This window comes from Agelaius phoeniceus, chromosome 4, assembly GCF_051311805.1.
Source record: "Agelaius phoeniceus isolate bAgePho1 chromosome 4, bAgePho1.hap1, whole genome shotgun sequence".
Taxonomy (NCBI): Eukaryota; Metazoa; Chordata; class Aves; order Passeriformes; family Icteridae; genus Agelaius; species Agelaius phoeniceus.
In genome coordinates this window covers 31,281,796-31,302,934 of record NC_135268.1, presented here as the reverse complement: position 1 = coordinate 31,302,934, position 21,139 = coordinate 31,281,796, and the positions used below count along the sequence as shown (strand labels likewise).

General features: G+C 40.5%; 2 protein-coding genes across 5 annotated transcripts in view; both read right to left on the bottom strand.

Annotated features, from left to right (window-relative positions):
• Positions 1–1,125, bottom strand: part of FHDC1 (FH2 domain containing 1) — a 36,831-nt gene extending 35,706 nt beyond the window's left edge. Inside the window, exon 1 of the mRNA XM_054633421.2 lies at positions 902–1,125. The gene's annotated coding sequence lies outside the window, so the exon portion shown is untranslated. The remainder of the gene's footprint in view (positions 1–901) is intronic.
• Positions 1,126–6,507: 5,382 nt separating this feature from the next.
• Positions 6,508–21,139, bottom strand: part of ARFIP1 (ARF interacting protein 1) — a 40,914-nt gene continuing 26,282 nt past the window's right edge. For all 4 annotated transcript variants that reach the window (XM_054633678.2, XM_054633680.2, XM_077177210.1 and 1 more), the window contains 3 exons: positions 17,803–17,960; positions 15,525–15,699; positions 6,508–8,108 (listed from right to left, as the gene is read on the bottom strand). In XM_054633678.2, coding sequence (XP_054489653.1) covers positions 7,953–8,108; positions 15,525–15,699; positions 17,803–17,960 — 489 coding nt within the window. In that variant the 3' untranslated portion in view covers positions 6,508–7,952. The remainder of the gene's footprint in view (positions 8,109–15,524; positions 15,700–17,802; positions 17,961–21,139) is intronic.

Genomic DNA, 21,139 nt, shown 5'->3' with positions numbered 1-21,139 from the left:
GTGTCTGTGTCTCAAGAACAACCCTACAAAAGGCAAAGGGAGCAACTAGTTTCTGACTGCAGACAGAGGAGCTGCAAACGCCAATAACCATCCCCTGATCCAGCCAAAATCTGCTGGTAACAAGGAACACGCAGCTCACGCTATTCCGCGACTCTGCACTTCCCGGCTCAGTGCATCCCACAAAAGCGCTGTGCGGCACCGCATCCCTGCCGGCCGGGCCGGGCCGGGACCTGACGGGGCTTGTCCGGGGGGCTCGACCCCGGCTATTTTCTGTTCGGGCTCCCAGGTGCCGCAGGAAAAGGCTCCCACGGGAGGAGCCCCAGCCGCACCGCTGTGTTCTCCGCCCGGACCAGGTGCCAGGCTGCGGTGCCCTGTGGGGGCCATGCCCCCGGGACCACCCGAGGGGCCGCGACAGATCCTTACTCCGTAATTCCCTTCCACAGACGCCGCAGGCCACGGGGCACCGCGGAGGGCGCTGGCGGCTCGGCTGCACCCGGGATAACACCGCTCCCGCTGCCCTCCAGCTCCGCCGGACCCCGCCGCCCGAAATGTGCCCTGGCCCGGTGGTAGCGCCCCGACCCCACTGTCCCCGCAGGACGTGGCGGGGGCAGCGCTCGCCCCGCCGGAGAAAGCCGGGACAGCGCCGGGGACAGCGCCCGGGACAGCGCCGTGCGAGCGGAGCGGCGGCAGCGGCCCTCCCGCCGTGCCAGGGGCCGGCCGGGCCCGGGGTCCCGCGGGAAGGGGAGTCCGTCTTCTCCCCGTGAGCGCTCCCCCCTCCTACGCCTCGGGGAGGCAGCGAAGGACCCCCGCAGGATGGCGGCGACACCCCCGCACTGCCCGGCCGCGCCTCCCGGCACAGCGGAGCCCCCGCCCGGCCCGGGGGTCCCCGCGCCCCGCTCACCTCGGTGCCCGCGGGAGCACGCGGCGCAGCCCGGTCCGGTGCCGCCGCCGCCGCCGCTTCCTCCCATCGCGCCCGGCCCGGCCGCGCCGCCGGAGCGCGGGGCGGGGCAGCGCAGGCGCGCCCGGGCGGGGCCGCGGCAGGTGACGGTGGCGGCGGCCCCGGGAGCGGCCCGGCCGCGGGGCAGCGGGGCCTCGATCCCCCTGCCCGGCCCGTGCCACCGAAAAGCCCGTGCGGGAGGAGAGCGACCCACGACGCAGCGCCGGTGCCGCCGCCGCGGCGAACGGAGATGCGCAGTGGCGCCTCCGGGGGCACTGGGTCTAAGCCAGCTCCGGCTGAGCTGCTCCATCGGCACATCCAGCCATCCCTGCCCGCACGCTGTCGCCGCACTCACAGCAACAATTTCTATAGGAGCAGGACGGCGGTGTTACCGGCAGCGCGCCCGGCTGGAAGGATCGGGCTCCTCTCCACGGCTGAAGCCTTTCGCCCTCAGCCCACGCTCCCGAGTAAGCGCATCCCTCGGTCCATCCCGCATCCCTCACCCCGGCGCTCCCCGCCGCCTCAGCCCTGCAAGCTCGGGGGAAGAGGCAAGACGGGCCCCTTGTGACTCCAAAGCGGACGGTGTGAGAGAAGTGCAGACGAATTTAAGATGTGATCACAGCCTTGGGTTACAGCGCTCCAGGCAGCAGCGCATGTGAGTTGTGGATGCCCGAAAGCCAAAGTACCATCGACTGATAAGACAGCAAACAAATACAAACGGTTCTAAAATATTCTATCAAGAGATTGAATCCTATGTCTAAAATAAAAACATTTTCCCAGGAAGAGTAAAGGTGAAGAACCTCACTCAAGTCAATTAATAGTCAGCCCACATGCCCCAACACTACTTTATACAGAAGGCAAATTCCAAAGGTGGAAACAGGAACTCTTCCTTTCCTGAGAAAGGAGGGAGGGAGGAAGAAGAAACCTCACTTCTAGTCCTGCTTAATAAGCCACCAAAGCTTCTGAGCTGAGCACAGGAGAGAGAAAACACCTTGATACAACCAGGGGTGGGAAGGCAAGAGCAGCAGGACAAAATCTTACCTCACCTGTGCTATTTAGTCTGCTCAGATGTTGGGAGGCAGGAACCAGAGGAAGAGTGGGGAACCAGGTGGCCTCCTCTGGCCCAGGTCCATGGTTGCAGGGGTTACACCATTCCTGCTCACAGTTCTGCAGCCAGAAATCTGTGTGACCTACTGGTCTGGCAGGACAGCCTGCTTTAGTCACCTCAATTTAAAAAAAAAAAGTAATATTAGAACAAAAGGAAAATTTAAGGAACGTAATGCCAGAACCCAGTCATTTAAGCTGAAAATTCACTGAATGAAACGAGTTCAAGTGCAGTAAAAGGCAATTCCCATCAGAGCACACATCTCTGCTTGGCAGGGTTAGCAGCAGCTGGAGAGGACATGCTCAGCTCTGAGCCAGTGTGGACATTCCTCGAGAGTGTCAGGGCGGCCCTGAGGTCATCCCGAGGAAGCGCTTTGCGCTCGGACTGTAACTGCTTCTGCCGGAGCCAAAGGGACTTGTTTTCATTGCTGCCAGTCATGAGCACAAATGTGCTCTGGAAAAGACGGAAAGAGCAAGCCAAACAAGAGACTTGCATAATGGCATTGTATTTGAAAAGTCAGAACCCAAACAGGACAGCAGAGGACCTGGGAGCCAGTCCGGATGTGAAGTTAAACTCTTCACTTTTCCTTAGCCTGTGGGTTTGTTCTCCCTGAACTTTTCCAAATCATGTTAGCAAATTCATTTTAAATTTTTAGCTTTAGATTTTTTTCACCTAAACATGTAACACTCAACAGGCAAATATTTTGCCCACACGGCTAAAATGACTCTGAGTTATAAACAACTGAAAACTGGTCTTTACAGTAGGAAGTATTAGGCAACTTTAATAATAGGCAGATCAAGCAGCCCCGCCTATAATAAACAACAAATGCACCTCCCTAGAACAGATAGCATTTAGATGAGTTGGTATACTACAAAACCAAATCATACTGTTAATTTTTTAAGATTTCCAATTAATGAAATGCTCAAGACAGTTTTCAGGATTACTACTTTTTTTAAAGCATTTTTTTTCTTATGAGACGTAAAAAAACACCTTGTCTTTTGTAAACTCTGCTTTTCTTCAGAGCACAGAGCATCTAATTCTTTAGGCTGAACACAAATCTAATGACTGAACAGATCTAATGGAAATAAAGCAATTTACACCACCTGAAAAAAGGTGTCATCTTCATTACAATCCCTCAATTTTACAGAGTTTGGATAAAAGGAGGAGAAAAAGTTAATTGTGACCGTCCTGTCAAAATAACCAAGTTATATTTGGGCTCAAAATTAAGCACTCTGTTAGTCAAGATCTCAAAAAAAAATCCTGCAATTAATTACCACCATCATATAAAACTAGCATGATGCATATGGAAGAAAGGCAAATCAAAACTGAACAGGCAACACTAGTTTTTAGCATTATTTATCACTTAAGTGCTTGAATTTACAGCCCTTAGTATTTTTTAAAAGGCAGCAAGATGTATAATTATTTAATTAGCACAGTAAGACACACTATTCATTAAGTAATAGGAACACACTGCTGATAGCTGAACTGCTCCTGACTGAACCAAGGCATTTATGCTGCCGTGAACAGCAACAACAGGGAAAACCTGAACTAAAAAGTTCTTTCAGGTTTATTCTGTTCTAGATCTGATCTCTGCACTTAATTAAGAAATGTTATCAGACAGCCACACTGAGACCCATCTCAGTCCTACCAACCAGTGTTACACGGGAACTCTGCAAAGATTCTCCTCATCTCTCTTTCTGCTCCTCCTGCAATATCAAATACTCTCTCTCCTCCAGTAGCTATTCTCTTTAAAACAGATTCTCATCAAGGGATGAGACTGAGTGTATTTGCTCAGAAAACAAAGTTCTGTTCACCTACAGCCATTATAAAAACTTGAATGCGCACTTTATGCTGGGAACAAGTACTTTACAGAAATACACCACCAGGAGCAGACAGCACAGAATTGTTGCTGCTCCTGTTCCCTTCTTACACTTTTTTTTTAGAAAGGCAGCTGAAGTGTAAAAGGCAATGCTTCTGTGCCAGCAGTCTCAGCCACAGGAAACAAAAGACTGGCAAGCCACAGACTGAGCTTTTCTGTCCAAGGCCACTGCAGTGCAAGCTTCATACACTGCTGCTCTGTGCCTCAGAGCAGGGACCCTGCTGCAAACAGCAGCACATCACTTTCCCTTTCCACTGCTTCTCCACCAATTTATGCCCTTCTTCCCCAAGGCAGGCACAAACCATCCTACCTGCTACTCCTACACTACAGGGTAAGCTGCTTCCTTCACTCCCTTCAATCTATTGCCACGATGACAAAAACACGTGAACGCCCTCCTTGTCCCTGGCCATTTGGTTTGCACACAAGACTCATGGAAATGAAGAGGAAGGATGTTGGTAAAACACATGTAGAGAGGTGAACAAGAGCACTGTCACAGAGAGAGAACTCTGTTTTCTGTGTATCCCTGCCTTTACCACCAGAGCAACCAGAAAGTACACAAAGATGTCAAAGAGCAACAAACAGTAAGAAATGAGAGAAATATAAACCAAGCAGCAGTCAAATCTAATAAAGATCTTCTAATAAAAAAACCCTTTCATCTTGACACAGCTCAGCAACAAGTAGTTTGGTTAATTTTAGGGTGGGAGCTACCATAAAATATGGTAACATTCACAATTAATATAAAAAAAATTGTGACTAGTACAACCCTTACACCAAACATGCAACATGGAAAAGATAGCCAGACTAAAAAAAACCCCCAAACCTGAAGGCAATTGCAGATGAGGAATGCTAAATAATTACAATAGCTTTCACTTTTTGTAACACCACAACAAGGAACAAGAGCAGATAAGCAAAGCATAAAAAGTGAATATGCCCCCCATTCAGTTCAAAACAGAGTTGAGGGAAACATTTAGCTTTCCTTTTACATTACTTTGATCATTTTTGAAAGGACAGACAGACTAGAGATAAGGTTTCTGGGCAAACCAGTTGACTGAAGATTGAAAAAAAAGCTGTTACTTTAATGATGTTATGATGTTAATGGTGTATTAGTATACTCTTGCCTGTGTAGATCTCTTTCCAAATAACAATACAGAGACATTTTGTAACCAGAAATGTTATTTGTAAGAGGCTTGTAAAAGCATGAAGCAGGCCAAAGAGCATTTTTAGAGCACAAAACTGTTTGTAGAATTCAGAATAACAAAATAACATGAGCAACAAATTTCAAAGAAGCCAGGAGTACAGATAACTTACAGTACGGTCATTGAGAATCAAAACAGCTCCCCATGTCTCTGGTACAGCAGCTACAACAGCATATCTGAAAATGTTACTGATTGCTTTGAGTTCTTCATCCTAAGAAACCTCACACAACACTGTAAGCATTAATGTAACAATCTGTTAACAGAGATGAAATCTGTCACAGACAAGTCTCTACAAGGTGGGTATGGCCTCCTCTACAAACAACAAAAACTTCCCATCCTGACAACTGTCCACCTAGATAAAGGCCACATGACAACCTTAAGATATTTATAGTGCTTTTTTATGAGGATCAGAAAGCCTCACAACCATAACTACTTCCCATTGGAAATGCTGAAGTGTCTTTTCTCTTAAAACTCTTCATACAAGTTTCAAAATTTGGTTAGCTCTAAAAAGCTAATTTTAAATAAAAGATATGAGCTTGAATTATTTCATAAGCACATGTATTTGAGCAGTGACAAAGAAAGCTACAGTACTACAGCAGGCTACTATCAGTTTAATAACTTATTGAACAGAGAACCCTCCTCACTGAGGCTTCCCATTAGAACAATTGCTTTGCTGAGCAAAATGGAAGTAATTCTTCCTTTCCCCAGTATTAAACAACACACAGACAAGTTTTAGCAAGTAATCTCTTTGGTCCCACCTTTTCTTCCAGGTGAAGAGACTGCAGCAGTTTCAAGCCATTGCAAAAGTTTGAGGCTTACACAATGCCACATTGGTCAGTCTTTCTTAAGGCAACTGTAGATTCAAGTTCACTCTTACCCTTTCTGACAGACGAGTTCCTTCTGAGCAGCAGCGATCCTAGGCAGGGGACACGTGAATCTCAGGGAGAAACCAAGAGCACATGTTCCTTATGTGCCCTTTTCCTACAGTGTTCTGAAAGCCCAATCAATACTTCAGTTGTGGTCAGCGGGTTTGCATTCGTCACCCCTGCAACAATGCCTTTCCCAGTTCAAGCCTACAGTCACTCAGCTCGCTTACCTTGCACCATCATACCACACGTGTGCCAGGATTCAGTGGAAGTCAATGGCTTCATAAGAATTGTAAATAAAATTTAATTTCCTTTAGAAGTTCAAGTCAAAAACCACATATATTAAAAGATTTGTTTCACTATGGATTTACTTTCCAGTTGAACTTGCCCACAGTTAAAACAGCATCACTACCCTAGCACTGCTTTATGAGATATTCTTGGGCAGGGGTGACAACTCACAAAATAGGACTAAGCTTTCACTGCAGAAGCTCCCTTCTACTTTTAACCATCACAACTCAGGAAAATTTGACTGCAAACATGTTTAATATGAATACAAAATTCACATAGGATATACATTATAGGGAACGTAATTGAGCTATTACAAGAGATTCTGACAGAACAAAAACAAAGAAGGCTCTGTCAGGCCAAGAATTTAATGAGGAATGATTAAAAAGTTTGATTTACAGTTACATTACAGTTGTGTTAAACACTGAAAACTTTAGAATGTCAGCTGAAAGGCGTTTGAACATACAGTACATAAATCATACAATCCACACCATTGTAAATAACATATTTGAAGTATTTCATTTTACTTAACATAACATAAAGCAACATAACATGTGCAAATGAGGACTCCAATATATTGAATTTATAATGTCTATGATAAAACTGACATATAATTTTACATTTAAGGACTACAGAAATGATGAAGAAATTAAAAATGTGTCCTCCATTTTACTCCCATTACCAAAGTATGCTTTTCAATTAAACAGAAAAACCATACTGGCCCGATTTCCTCTCAAAATCATACCTGCTCATGAAGTTTAACTAAAGCTTTAACTTGCTCTAAGTGTACAATGACACAGCATTTACACAGTCATCTTCCCTTTGTTGGGAACTGACAAACTATTACATGAAAGGTTCTTAGGTTATGTACACTGGTGGAAAATATTATCTTATAAAAAGGCACATACCTGTGATTTAAGGCTAGTATGGTATTTGTTTCATAGAGAAAGAAACATTTTAAATGAAATTAGTACATTTAATGGTTGGCCTCACTCAGCAAACCACTTGGTGCAAAGCAAAAACCTGTGCTCAGAAGCTTCAGACTGACAGTGATTCTTGCTTTAGTGTTTTTTGTTTATTTTTTTTAACCCTTTGATGGAAAGGTACATTTGTAAAAAAAGGCATTTGCTGCAATTCCACTTGTCAATGAGCCATCTGCTACTGTTGCCTTATATGCAGATATCACATATAGGCCTTATAGTATTCATCTGCAAAATAGTCTTTTAACTTTCTCATTTTTTTAAAAGTCATATGAAAATTATTAAAGATGTTTTCTATATTCATCTATAAAATACCAGATGTTGGTACAAATCATGTAAACCTCCATTTGCAAATATTTTGACTAGCCACCAAAATATCAGAAATCACAAGCATCATTTGTCAGTGCAAATCTATAATAGTTTTGTTTCCCCTCCCTCTTTCCCTCCCCTATCCCAATTACAGAAATATCCACCAACCTTTACATACAAAAGGAGTGCTCTATATTTGAAATTACAGAAATTATGTTTGGTTACCTTAAAGTCACCCACTTTCCTATCAAATTCAGTTTTACAGTATTATAAAATGGGAAAAATTTAAAGCTGTCCATTCAAGAATCACTACAACAGTCCTTCAACCCCAACCCTTAATTATTCTCAGATTTAAAGAATTTTAGGTTAACATTGGGTCCTCTTCTATGATCTGATTACTGTTCTTCAAGCCAGGATGGGGCATCTGCTCCAGGAGTTTTCAATTTGATGTGGAACTGTTTAAGTGTCTGTTCAAGCTGCTTTTGATTGCCAGCAAAGTACGCCGCAATGGCATTGTGGAACAGAACAAGCTGATTGTGCAATACCTTCACCTGCAGGCAAGGAGAGAGACATTAAGAGGAGGCTGATGTTAACATCATCACAGGTCAGCTATAAAGAAATAGGTGTATTTGCAATACTCAGACTTCCTATAGATTTTTTAACAAAAGCTTAAAAATACAGATACGAAATGCAAATATGAATTTCTTTAACGTTAAAGTGATTCAGAGTTTTCATAAAGTGTGTTTAACAGTCAAAACCAACTCAGCATGCACAGAGCAAACAATTCACTAAACAGCATAATGTTATCAAATATCAAACACTTGATTACAAGTACTTGATGCCTTGAAATTAGATGCCAAACCTCTAAGATACGTGCCTGCAGGCCAAATGGACCTACCTCCCTGAAACAATACATGGCAAGGGCATTATCTGAGTATAACACTGCTCATGTGCTGCCCTCCTTGCAGAGAGTTGCTGCTTTCCAGCTCATGGACACCTAAAACAAATTAAACTGATGTCCTTCTCCCAGCAATATTTCTTGCCCATCTGCTGTAACACAGGATTATTTTCAGCACTTTGACTCTAACATTTGTGAAAAGTAGTCATGAAATACACCTGTCACAACAGCAACCAAAACCTGGGGAGAAGAGCACAAGGGAAGCTGGAAGGCACCACTGTTTTTCTCTATGATAATAAGCTACAGCCCCACTGATGAAGTCAAAGTTAAGCAAATGTTACATTTCCATCCTAGCACACCAGGAAAACTGAAGCTGTGAATGGACAGCAGTATGCTCAAAGGCATCTGTCCATTTCCTTCTGCAGCCAAACCCTTTTTATTCCTGAGTGAACTCTCAGCCCAGCACCGCCCTACTCCTGTGTCAGACCCCAAATCCCCACGGTGGTGGCCCTGTACCTGTTTCCAGCCTACAAGGCTGAGCCCAGCAGCAGGCAGCCAACACAGAGAGAACAGAGGAATGAGGTGGCTGAGGGAGCCCCAAGGGAAGATGTGGGAGGTAACAGATTAACCTTTCTCTACTCAAATTTTAGGTCACTGTCTCATTTCTCAGCACAGTCCACAATGGACAGTCTACTTCTGTCCTGCCAGGAATCAAAACTGTCCTTAGAGCAGGTTTGGCCTGTGCCTGCCAGTGGGCCATGCCTGTTTTAACAGGTTATTTGTTATTGGCTACTGGGCTTCTCTGAAATGCATGTAACTCAATACAGAAACACCTCATCTTCTTCATTTAATGAAAGATCTCTAATTAAACCCCCCACCATTATATTTGACATGCTATGACACCTGAAGAGTGCAACATTTACTCAGGAATGTAATAAATATATTTTTAAAATTCCTTGAGAATAAAGGGCTGACCATGTGTGTGTGTATCCCTGCAGGAATATATAACAATTCTGCACAAAGTTAAAATTTCTGATTATATCACTTTTTTTTTTTTAACTGACTAGCAGACTCAATCCAAAAATTAAGTAATAACCTCTTCTTTGCTGGCCCAAATTTTCATCTAAGTTGCTTTGATAATCTGAAAACTGGAACCCCTATGCTTTCTCCCTATGTTTCCTCTAATAATTCCGGTCAACTTATGCAAATACATGCCAAAGAATAGGCTTTTTGTCTCATTAACAGCGTAAAATGATACTTTATACCACCAAAAGGCTCTCCAAGAAAATACATGAGAGATGTGAATGGTTAGAAAGGAATTCCCCATCATACCTTCAGATGACATTTTTTCATTTACAAAAGAATTTACAGAAGTTACAGAATTTAACATCTAGGAGACACAGGATTTAGCTAACTACACTTGTTCAAACAGAGTTCAAACTATTTTTTGAGTCATAAAAGATGGCCTCTTCTTCAGTTTGTGTGGGCAGACAGGTATATAAACATATGGATTTTTCATCTATAAAAATGTTAATTACCAAAATATTACTTTATAAGTGGAAAATGTCACAACAACATGAAGGGTTTGCTTTTAAAAGTTTAGACAGAAAGCACAGTGCTTTTCTTAAGCAGATTCTTTCCTCACTGACATGCAAGACTTCATGCAATCCAAGCCAGGAATTCTACAGAGAAGTACACTCACTGTTATAGCGTATTATTAAAATGCTACAAGAGTTTTACTCATACAGTTTATAGGAACTCAAATAAAACAGGGGTAACGAACCTCCCCTCCCAGCCCAAGTTCATCAGTCTGAGACTGTATTTGGTACTTTGTTAGGGTAGCTTTTAACATAAATCTTCTGTGAACTGCCCCAAAAATCTTCTGATAATTTAAAAAATTCAGTCAGGCCTAAGCTCAAGGATGTGCGCACACACACACACATACACACACACACAGAGGCTGGAATTGACAGTGTAGAAGCAGATAATTTGGACTCAAAAAATACTGTTTGTTTTGGAGGTATTTTTTTAACTACTAAATCCACTTCATTGTATGAGGTTCTATCCCCTAGATCATTGTGGTATAAATTTTGTGATTGCTATCAAGCTGGTTGCAGAGGTTCAAAGTATTACAACTTCTACTCTCCTCCTTCAGAAGCTGATTGCTTAGTGAATCCCAAAAGTGATGGTGAGATCTTCTTTTCCATATCTTCATTCAAGTAACTTCAAAATAAAATTTTTCTAGAAAAAGACCATTTAAACTGTCTGACACAATACAAAGAAGCTCTACTATGAAGCAGCAACCAGCAAAGAGGAAAAAGCTGCAACACCTCCAAACATCCACTGTCCACAGCAAAACCACCTGCAACCACAGCTAAGGACTGGACCCCAACTATTCATTTAAAACCAAGTTCAAATTTACCCACTTTTCCCATGAAAGAATCTTTCTCCATCTTGGGGAATGGGTAAATAAATATCTTACCCACTCCCATATCCAGTCACTGATTGCAATTTCCACACTGTATTTCACCTTAGCCCTCTGTTGGCAAAACATTCATGCAGGTATGCAGCCAGTTGGATCAGAGAACAGATCTAGATTAAAATTAAGCAGACAACAATGTATCTGCTTTAACCTGGATCAGTTCCCCAATCTGATTCTCTACACAGCTGCAAAAACACTTTCACAAACACTAGAGAGAAGGCAATGGGGGAAAAGGGGGGGCATGAAGGGATCACATTTTTTTTGCATCAGAGCCTTGAAACAATTATCAGATTACAGCAGTAAAGGCCAACTCTTGATCACCAAGCTGTAGCACTGATTCCAGGAAAGGAGTGTTTGAAGATTTGCCTCAATCAAAGAATGCTAATGGTGTGCTGCTAAAATACAGCTAAAAGACAGGTTCCAATGTATGACTAACATAGCTGTCAAAAAGCCATCGTGCTTTACAGTTGAATAACAGTTAAAATCTTTGTTCCTTGTTAATTAACTACATATACCTATTTGTTCCTAATTATAAGCAGAGTAAGCACTCTGTAATACAATTGGCACACATCTCAAAACAAAAAAGAAACATTGTGGATAAACATAAAAACCTGCAGGTAGACACATCCTACACAGAAGACTTAAGTGTCACAGAAGATACTATAGGTTGGACTTGATTTTTCACATTGATGCTCTTAACATTTCAGTTCTTTCTAAATATTAAGAACATTGTATTTTCTGTGGCACAGTAAGTGCATATTTCTTTACACCCTCCTCATTCAGCCTCTTTCAGCCATCTCAACAACTAAAAAGACAACATCCCTTCGAATCTATCCATGCATCTGTACCTCCTCACAACCATCACAATCCCTTCTCCTAGGTATCTTAATTTGAAGTCATTTAGTCTTAACAGTTTCATCATCTGGGTCTCCACTGGACTGCAGATTCATTTGTAGAAGCAAGCATTTAAGAATCAAACTCCTGAAGTACAATTCACAGAAGTGCAGTCATTTTCTTTCTCTGCATAAAATGGTATTTGACATTTCTCAAGTGTGTCTAAGAGTAAGAGGGTTTTTTTACTCAAAATGACAAAACCTTCTAAAACTGTTTTCAGAAATGACAGAAATCTTTGAGCTAAGAACAGGCCATCATCTTTATTTAAAAAAAAAAAACTATTTTTAAGATGCAGATTTTGAATGCAACTATTACTACAGTCATCAGCAAATGCTATAAACTTCTACAGAACTCTGCCAGCTGGGGATAGCACCAATAAAACTTGTATCAGCACTAAGAAAAATGAGTTCTAACTTCAAGATCAAATGCTTTAATAAAAGTCAATAGAAATCTTGTGTATCTTGGTTTTACAGAAAGAAACTTGCAATTCCAGCTTTACTGTAAATGCAGCTCTCTAAGCCTTTGAGGGCTTTTAATTGAAATATTAGCATATGAACTGAGGAGAACAGGCACAAAGAGACTGCAACCATGTGATGCCTCTTCCCCATATAGGGAAAACCTAGATAGGGCCTTCTAGATAATGGGTTCTTTGGTGACATTTGCAGCACCACAGACCAACTGGAGCCCACCAGCCAGTTAAACTGGCTTCAGAGGTTCTTTGCAGCACCATCTACTAGGAACACACTGCTGATAGCTGAACTGCTCCTGACTGAACCAAGGCATTTATGCTGCCATGAACAGCAACAACAGGGAAAACCTGAACTAAAAAGTTCTTTCAGGTTTATTCTGTTCTAGATCTGATCTCTACACTTAATTAACAAATGTTATCAGACAGCCACACTGAGACCCATCTCAGTCCTACCAACCAGTGTTACACGGGAACTCTGCAGAGATTCTCCTGATCTCTCTTTCTGCTCCTCCTGCAATATCAAATACTCTCTCTCCTCCAGTAGCTATTCTCTTTAAAACAGATTCTCATCAAGGGATGAGACTGAGTGTATTTGCTCAGAAAACAAAGTTCTGTTCACCTACAGCCATTATAAAAATTTGAATGCTCACTTTATGCTGGGAACAAGTACTTTACAGAAATACACCACCAGGAGCAGACAGCACAGAATTGTTGCTGCTCCTGTTCCCTTCTTACACTTTTTTTTTTAGAAAGGCAGCTGAAGTGTAAAAGGCAATGCTTCTGTGCCAGCAGTCTCAGCCACAGGAAACAAAAGACTGGCAAACCACAGACTGAGCTTTTCTGTCCAAGGCCACTGCAGTGCAAGCTTCATATACTGCTGCTCTGTGCCCCAGAGCAGGGACCCTGCTGCAAACAGCAGCACATCACTTTCCCTTTCCACTGCTTCTCCACCAATTTATGCCCTTCTTCCCCAAGGCAGGCACCAACCATCCTACCTGCTACTCCTACACTACAGGGTAAGCTGCTTCCTTCACTCCCTTCAATCTATTGCCACGATGACATAATGTCATCTTACACAACAAATAGAAAAAAAATAAAGCTTACCTCAGAAAAGCTCTCAGCAGATAATTATATTTAAGCCAATATTTAAGTGTAAAGGAAGTCCTTTCTATAACTCATTTGGGAACAAAATTACACACACCCTTTAGTAAATATTTTTACATCTCCAGTGTCAAAACTGACAAATGTCAGCCACTGATAAAAAGGCTTAAGCATGTGAGATTCCCTACTGTATTAATATAAAAGGCAGGAAGGAAAAAACAATCTCTTTCAGAAACAATTTGTAGGCTGTGACTCCTAACAGGATGCTTGGTCTAATTCAAGACTGTCACTAGGAAGACAACTTCTTCAGTGTTTCCTAAACTATCTAATTTAGTTTAAAAAATTTATGGAAATGTGTTTTGTACAAGATGGAAATAAAATGCTTTTGCTCTGAAGCCTTCCTATGCATTTAAACATGAATTGGTAAGTGTGTTATATAGATAATGGAAACCATGAGGAAGCATGGTAACTCCTATTTTAAACTAATTTGAACTTAAGCATCACAATTCTTGTACAGATATAAGCTGGAAGGATTAAACCATTTTAACAGAGGTGCACTGTAGTGGTAGCAAATAAACTTACTAAAAGAAGAAAACAAGCATAGGGAGAGTAGGAAGACATCTTCAGCATACCTGTTTTCAATCTAGCACAGTTTTAAAACCCAGCTCTCAGGAACATTTTCTAATTTAAGAATCAGTATCAGCATTTAGATTAGATTCAGCTTCTTCAAGAAAATTAATTTCAATATGATTTTTTTCAATCCTTTCATTTTCCAATTTTTTCAGCAAGAACTAGAAATACAGTCAGGCCAATGCCAGTTCAGTCACCTGATGTTCTGGTTCATCACAAAGCAAACTTTTGGTGGCTCTGTGACTCCAGACCAGAGAGTCCTAAGGCAGATGCCTGTTTGAAGGAACTGTGCTCAGGAGCTATGTTTTAAGCATATACTGTTTTGGAAACCAAAAATGAGTTTGCTTATTTTCTCAACCTTTTTCTTATCATCTGTTCATGGTTCATGTTTCTTCCCTGAGCCCCATCTTTATTCTAAAAAGATGATGCAACTGAATATGTGATAATATATTCAAGAATACAATATAATAAAAAATTTTAATTGGTTTAGCCTGTCCCTATGATTTTTCCTTTAAATCTTCCTCCTTCCAGGCAAGGAGCATGGTTTGCTATTGTAATCTGGGGCCAGTCATGTATTCTTTAACAGGCTGTTGTTACCTGTGTTTCAATTTTTAAAATACATGAATCAACCCATACTGAAAATGTTAACCCACTGATAATGTTAACCCTGGATAGAGTGACAACTACCTCCTATGTAAGCTTTAATCACTTTTTCTTTCCTCTGAAGACATGGGAAACATAAACACACATGATTATAACCATCTCATTTACCATGAGTAAGAAAAAATCAGATCTTGAAAGACCATAATTTTCACATCTAATTAGAGACAATTTTAAAGGACTTATTTATCAGAGAAAGAACAGTTTTAAAGTTTTGTATAGCAGTTTTATCTTTGCCTGGTAGAATAAGAAGGGTAAGAATCCCATCATTGAGAGGGTATGGATGAAATGGTAAGGTTGAAATAAACACAAAAAAACCCCCACCCTTCAAGCCAACAGTTCAAGAGTCTTGTTTTAAATTAAGAAACTATAAAGGCATTAATTAGAGAAAGTAGTACTTCTCAGTTAAAACTCTTAAAGAAAGCTTAATTTTGAAGAAGCCTCCTCATGGTTCTGTCTCCTTCTTTGTGCATAACCTCTGAGACAAGGTTGCCAAATGTACATGTTACTTTGAATATTAAATCAGTAATTATGTGACTCATTTAACCACAAATGTGGTAAACTGGAAAAAGTAATGTTTCTGCAAACTTGAAACCTCTTGTATCAACAAGAAACTTACTGTCACAATGTTTGTCATTTGTAGCTGGAGCAGCTTGATTAGCGACTTCTAAAGCTGCTTGCTCTAAAAGTGTGTCCTCCCAGTGATACAGCAAGAACTCCAAAAATTCAACTTATTTTCCTCGTTCATTCTACTTCTAAATGAATACATATTTCAAGATGTAACAACTTGTAGAACAAAACTCCTAATCATAACATAAGAAGTAGCAGCTTACCTTGTTTTCTTCCAAAAATTTCAATTTGATAGATACGTCGTTACGCATTTTGTCGTATTTCTCTTTGTGCACTTGAAACAGTTGCTGTGATTGTTCAATCTTTGGCAGAGTGTTCGCATCACGAGGGCCCAGATTCAGCTCTTCCAGGTCTGTTCGATAAGCATCGTATTCAATCCTGGGAAGAAAGAGGAGAAGGGAAAAAAGAACCATCTAAGGGCAGTGCCTCAAAACTGACCTCAGATATACATCTAAGACAACAGGAGATGAACAAAAGAGTTAAATACAGGGGAAAAAAACCCCAATAATAATAATAAAAAAAAAAACCTGGGCAAGTTTTTTCCTCCCTCCTATTCATCAAGCATTTTGTATAAAACTGCCTAAACAAGCATCCTCCCTTTTCTCTTCCTGTCTCAGCCACATGCTCTCAGCCCCTCTGTTTTGTACAGGCTTCAGTAGTCAGAGCTTCTCCTGAGACATCTCAACCTACTGACCCAGAAAAAGCTAGCAAATATTTTTCAGGTCATTCTTCTGCTGTTGAATCAGTTCACTGGAGAGTTTGTGTTGAGAGTAAGAGGCTCACCAAGATCATGACGCCCCCTTTAAACAGATGTTTGAGGAACAGGTCACTTACACCAAACTCTGACCTAAAGCATTTTCAGCATGCTCCAGGCTGCTCCATATGTATTAATTGGACAGTTTCATAGTTCTTCCACAAATACTTTTCTGAGAACTTGTCTGTCCTATGGAAAAACAGACTGCAAAAAGATGGGGCAGCCCCACCCAAAGCATCACTCTTCCTTCCCTAGTTTTCTGTAGCTGTCAAATAATGTAACTCAGCATATCCACCTATTTTAATGGGACAAACCACACTATTTTTGGCCTTTTAAACATGCTTTCTTACAGACATTTCTTTAAGTGGAAACAAATCAGGATTAAAAACTGGTTATAAAACACAATTTTCAGTTGATGTAACTGCTCAAAAGAAAAATACAACCTTTTCAGAGGTAAAAGGAGTAATATTCACAGGGCTCCTCCTCCTGATTCTCACTGCCACTATGATTGAGGATTTATAAGTAATTTATGGCTTAATTCCAAAAAGGAAACCATTAAACTTATCGAGAACTGACAGAAGAGGGGAACAGATGAATGCTAAAGTGCAACTGGGAACAGGAAAGAAGAGGCACAGAAATAAATGTGACCTATTTTCACAGTGCAAAATCATGAACTGGCCATGTCAGTGAAGAACGTTTCTAATTTATTTGACTTATTAAAATGGCAAAATATTTGATTTCTTTAGTGAACAGAAAGGGAAAGCAATGAAGGTATTTCAGGAGGGAAGAACCATATTTTGAAAATGACTGACAAGAACAACTACAGCAGATGTATTTTGCATAAATTTTCCAGGGCATACCTGGATATATGAACCAATTCTTTTTTTTTTTTCAAAACACATGTCAAAAATAAAGCAATACCTTATCTACACATTAATTCTACCTTTCATGCCTTTGAAAGTTTACCTAAATACCAAAACAATAACCTACTATTTTGTTCAAAAATAAGCATTAGAACAGAACAATTAAAAAAAGGGGGGAAATTCAAAATTCCAGCAGTTTGCAATTTTGAACCTAAAAAACCCCCAAATATCACAAAAAATTATATGTATAAACTACATCTTTTGTAAAATTAAAAAAAATGCACTTTATTCTGGTAAGTGAAAGAAAGTCAGGATGGAACCACTCATCAGAAAGAGCTACAAGGCCCTGACAGAAAAAAGGAACCCAGCTTTAGAATACTACACCACATCTAAAAGTAGCCTTCTCCAGGATGAGAAAACCATTACTCACTCACTGAGAAATTTCTGGTTTATTTTCCCCTTTCTGACCAAGCCTGAAATGTCTGCATAAAACCCTAAGTGTGAATTGCAGGCATTGTTCATCAACAGAGGCACAAGATGAAGTGTCTTTCAGTTGAGGAGATTATTTTACCTATTGCAATGCAGCTGGATAGAAGTGTTAATCTTCCACTGTCACGCTACTTAGAAAGCCACCTTAATCTAGCACGTGGGAAAAACCAGCTATAATTACTCCTACAGCTAACAAGTAAAATTCAGTCTACAAGGAAACATGTACAAAACATTGGAAACCCTCATTAGATGAGAGCTGTGTTATAAGGTTTTTATCTGACAGGTTAGTCACTCAAATACAAGACCTAAGCTGATAGAGACTCTGCTTCCCAAGGATTAATTGATAAGGAAAGGAGCTGGACACAGGATAGCTACCTGGCACTTTCGTACTGTTTCACAGTCAACAATGTATCCTCAATTGTTTTATTCACCAATGTGTTCACACTGGCAATAAAAAAGTTAATAGCCCCAAGAAGCGTTTCTCCATTTTTAGCTAGAAGTTTCTGCGTATCTGCATTGTAGCCAAACTCCTCCTATAAACAAAGAACAGAGAAAACAAAGCTGTAGATCAATTGAAATCATAGCATTCAGCAGCAGCTATATAAAAAAAATGCAAACACAGATGTGGCAGGTCTTTCACTTCTGTTTGGGTATGATTATGATTAAACCAATATGATTTCAATACAATATTTGTTCACAGTTCTTATGAAATCTCTCCAACATCAGTAAAACATAGTTTATGATTTTTTTTACCACACAGGATGTTAAATCCTAATTTATGTGATTTTTCTGCACTCTGATATCTTGAATGTTACTTAAAATCAAGAGCTAATGCAATCTTCACATTGTCATTCAGCAGGGTATTAATCCATCATCTCTCATGGTTGTCTAGGTAATACTTTAATAAGAACAGAGACACTGCTACATTAAATACAGTAATGTAACTAAATACACAAGGGCACGCAGCATTAACTAGCTATTAAGTTTTATTCTTACATTCTGGAAAGGAGCACTGCAAAAAACCCTAACATCTATCATGGTTTAATAGGCTGTAAATAATTGAAGAGCAGAGCATTATAATGAATAGCAAATAAAAATTTTAATGTAGCTCATCCATAAATTTCAAAGAGATGAGGGCAAAATTATTTCCAAGGCATTTTAGTCACATTTAGACATATGTTTGTCCATGTCTCTTTGTTAACAGCAGAGTAAGCTGAGCAAGGCTGCAAAGATTTTCCCAATGCATGGATGCCAAATGAATCTAATTATTATATCTATGTCATCCATATAGCATCTCCATATTCTACAGATGGGAGTTCTCAGAAAAGAGTACAATCCCTGGTTGTAATGACTATAAAACACACTAGGTTCATATTTGGAACTTTGGTCTTTTTAGGCCTGCACACTGCCAACAACTGACTCAGAAGTGCTCTATTCTCCCAGTTTCTTTTCATCTGTCTAGAAAATGAACGCCAGAGCCAAATGATATTTCATGTTAACAAGTTCACAACAGTAAGGGTAATAGGTAATGGGCAATGGTAAGGGAAGAATCCTCTAGAAAAGAAGGTGCAGTGGAAGTGAGCAATTGAAGGAGAAGAAAAAAAGGAAGAGAAATCAGGGCAAGTTTTTACGAGCTAAGCCCTGTAAACAGTGCTAAAGATCTGTCATCTTTGCTTTGTACAGCTGCCTGGACAGCAAAAGCAGTTGGCTACATTGCTACGGATTTTGCTGGGAAAAAACCAAAACAAGTATTTTCCAGCTGGCTTTGCTCTAACATTGCCAGCTACACAGCTAACACGAGTGCTAGCACAGAGAAGAAATAGCAGCATGCTGGCAGAGACAACAGCAGTAGAAGTGCCCCTTGCAGCAGCTTAGTCCCATCTATTCTTCCTCCTGCAGGCAAGACTGCAATTAGTTTTCCAGCTGGTCCCTCACTCAGATCATCTGAGACCCAAATGAAAACACTCTCAGTTCAAAGGGGGAGGTAAGAAGGATGGGTCTGCAGTGGCCTGCAGTACTAAGGAATATGCTAACCAACAATCATGTTCCCTCCAATGGCTCATAGTTTCACAGAAACTTTTCAGTTTTGTCCATGACCTCTGCAGATACCTCTTACGAAACACACAGGAAATCCTTTCTACACCCAGAGTTTACATTCAGTTCATACTCTATGCTCAGGTCAATTAAAATTGGGATTCATCTGCCTATATAATTAGAGGCATATGAGCCTGGAACCAGCAGTTATCTTTGTATCCAAAAGAGAAAAAGCAACCCATTCACATGAAGTAATACCTCACCAGATACCACATTAAAAATTTGTTTTGTTATCATATTTAAAAGAAAAAGTTTTACCTTGAGACTCAGGGGTCTTTTTGATTTTATTTAAGCTTATACACTCTTATCACACTAAACATGAAAGACTAACGGTTCAGAAATGTTACTTTCAGTCCTGCACAAGTTTTAGAGGCAAAAGCCCAAATATACAAAAGTAGGCCTGGCTACAGATGATAATACATTACAGATTAAACAGAGGGAAACACAAAAAGGAAAGAGACAAACACCAGGCAAATCTCCAAGAAGCAAAGGTTAGATAACTCTCATTACAGCAGCAGAAACCTTTATTTGATTTTCATCGACAACCCCATTCAAGAATCCACACAAGAGATGAATGACAGAAGCAAAGTCCAAGACCAATACAAGACGCTGAAAGAACCTGGAAGATCAGTATTCCCATTAGAAGTTACAAGCTAATCATGGGAAAAACCCCAAGATTCATTAAATGAGCATGATGCCAGATTCCATCCAAGTTTTGGAAGAAACATCCAGTTTCAGCACATACTTCACAACAATCACTAAGATCTGCCACAAACCACATGCCCATATTTTTGTCAAGAATAAACTGATTATTAAAAGCTTCTTTCAGCAGATAATTTAATTTCTTAGCTGCTAGAAATGCTCTACATTCACAGATTTTCATCTGTCAGACTAATATTAAAAATTCCTCCCCATTAGTGTAGGAGTTTCACATTTTTTCAGCTAGCTATCACTTAAGGTTCCTCTGTGCAAGCATGAACTCCACCTACTCCCTTAAAACTCAATGGGAAAAGCCAATTATGAAAAGACAGATGTTTTTAAAATCACAAAGAAAATTTAAGCTGTTTCAGCAGCTATGTTTCAGGGAATTATTAAACCATTTAATATTGGTTTTCCAAAGGATCAAATTGTTATAACTTTGCAAATGCAGAAAGAGCAATGTAGAAGCAAGCCAGCTACTGTACTCTGTAAGCAACATGCATCTTGTCTCTCTTTACAGCAAACAGCTTTACCACTGGCAAAGGAAAGTGCCAGTGTTACATAAACTTCTAAACCATGGAATCATGACAACCCAGATATCTCAAGATTGCCTCTCTTGCTCAGCAACTCCAGACAACATAAGAATACAGATTAGTCTTATTAGTAGGAAAATTCTGATTAAAAAAGGACTTAGAGATCAAATCTCAATGCTTAAATATGCTACAGAAAAATAATTTACTCACATTAAATGTGCCCAAGTGAAGTAATGTGCCCTAATCTACTTATTCCCAGGCACATTCCCCAAAGACATCTTGTAATTGAAATGATGTAACACTCTGGAACATTTTGATGACATTTCATTAGGTACAAAATTAATACTAAAATGCATCTTCTCTACAAAGCAAAATTGTCAGTTCTT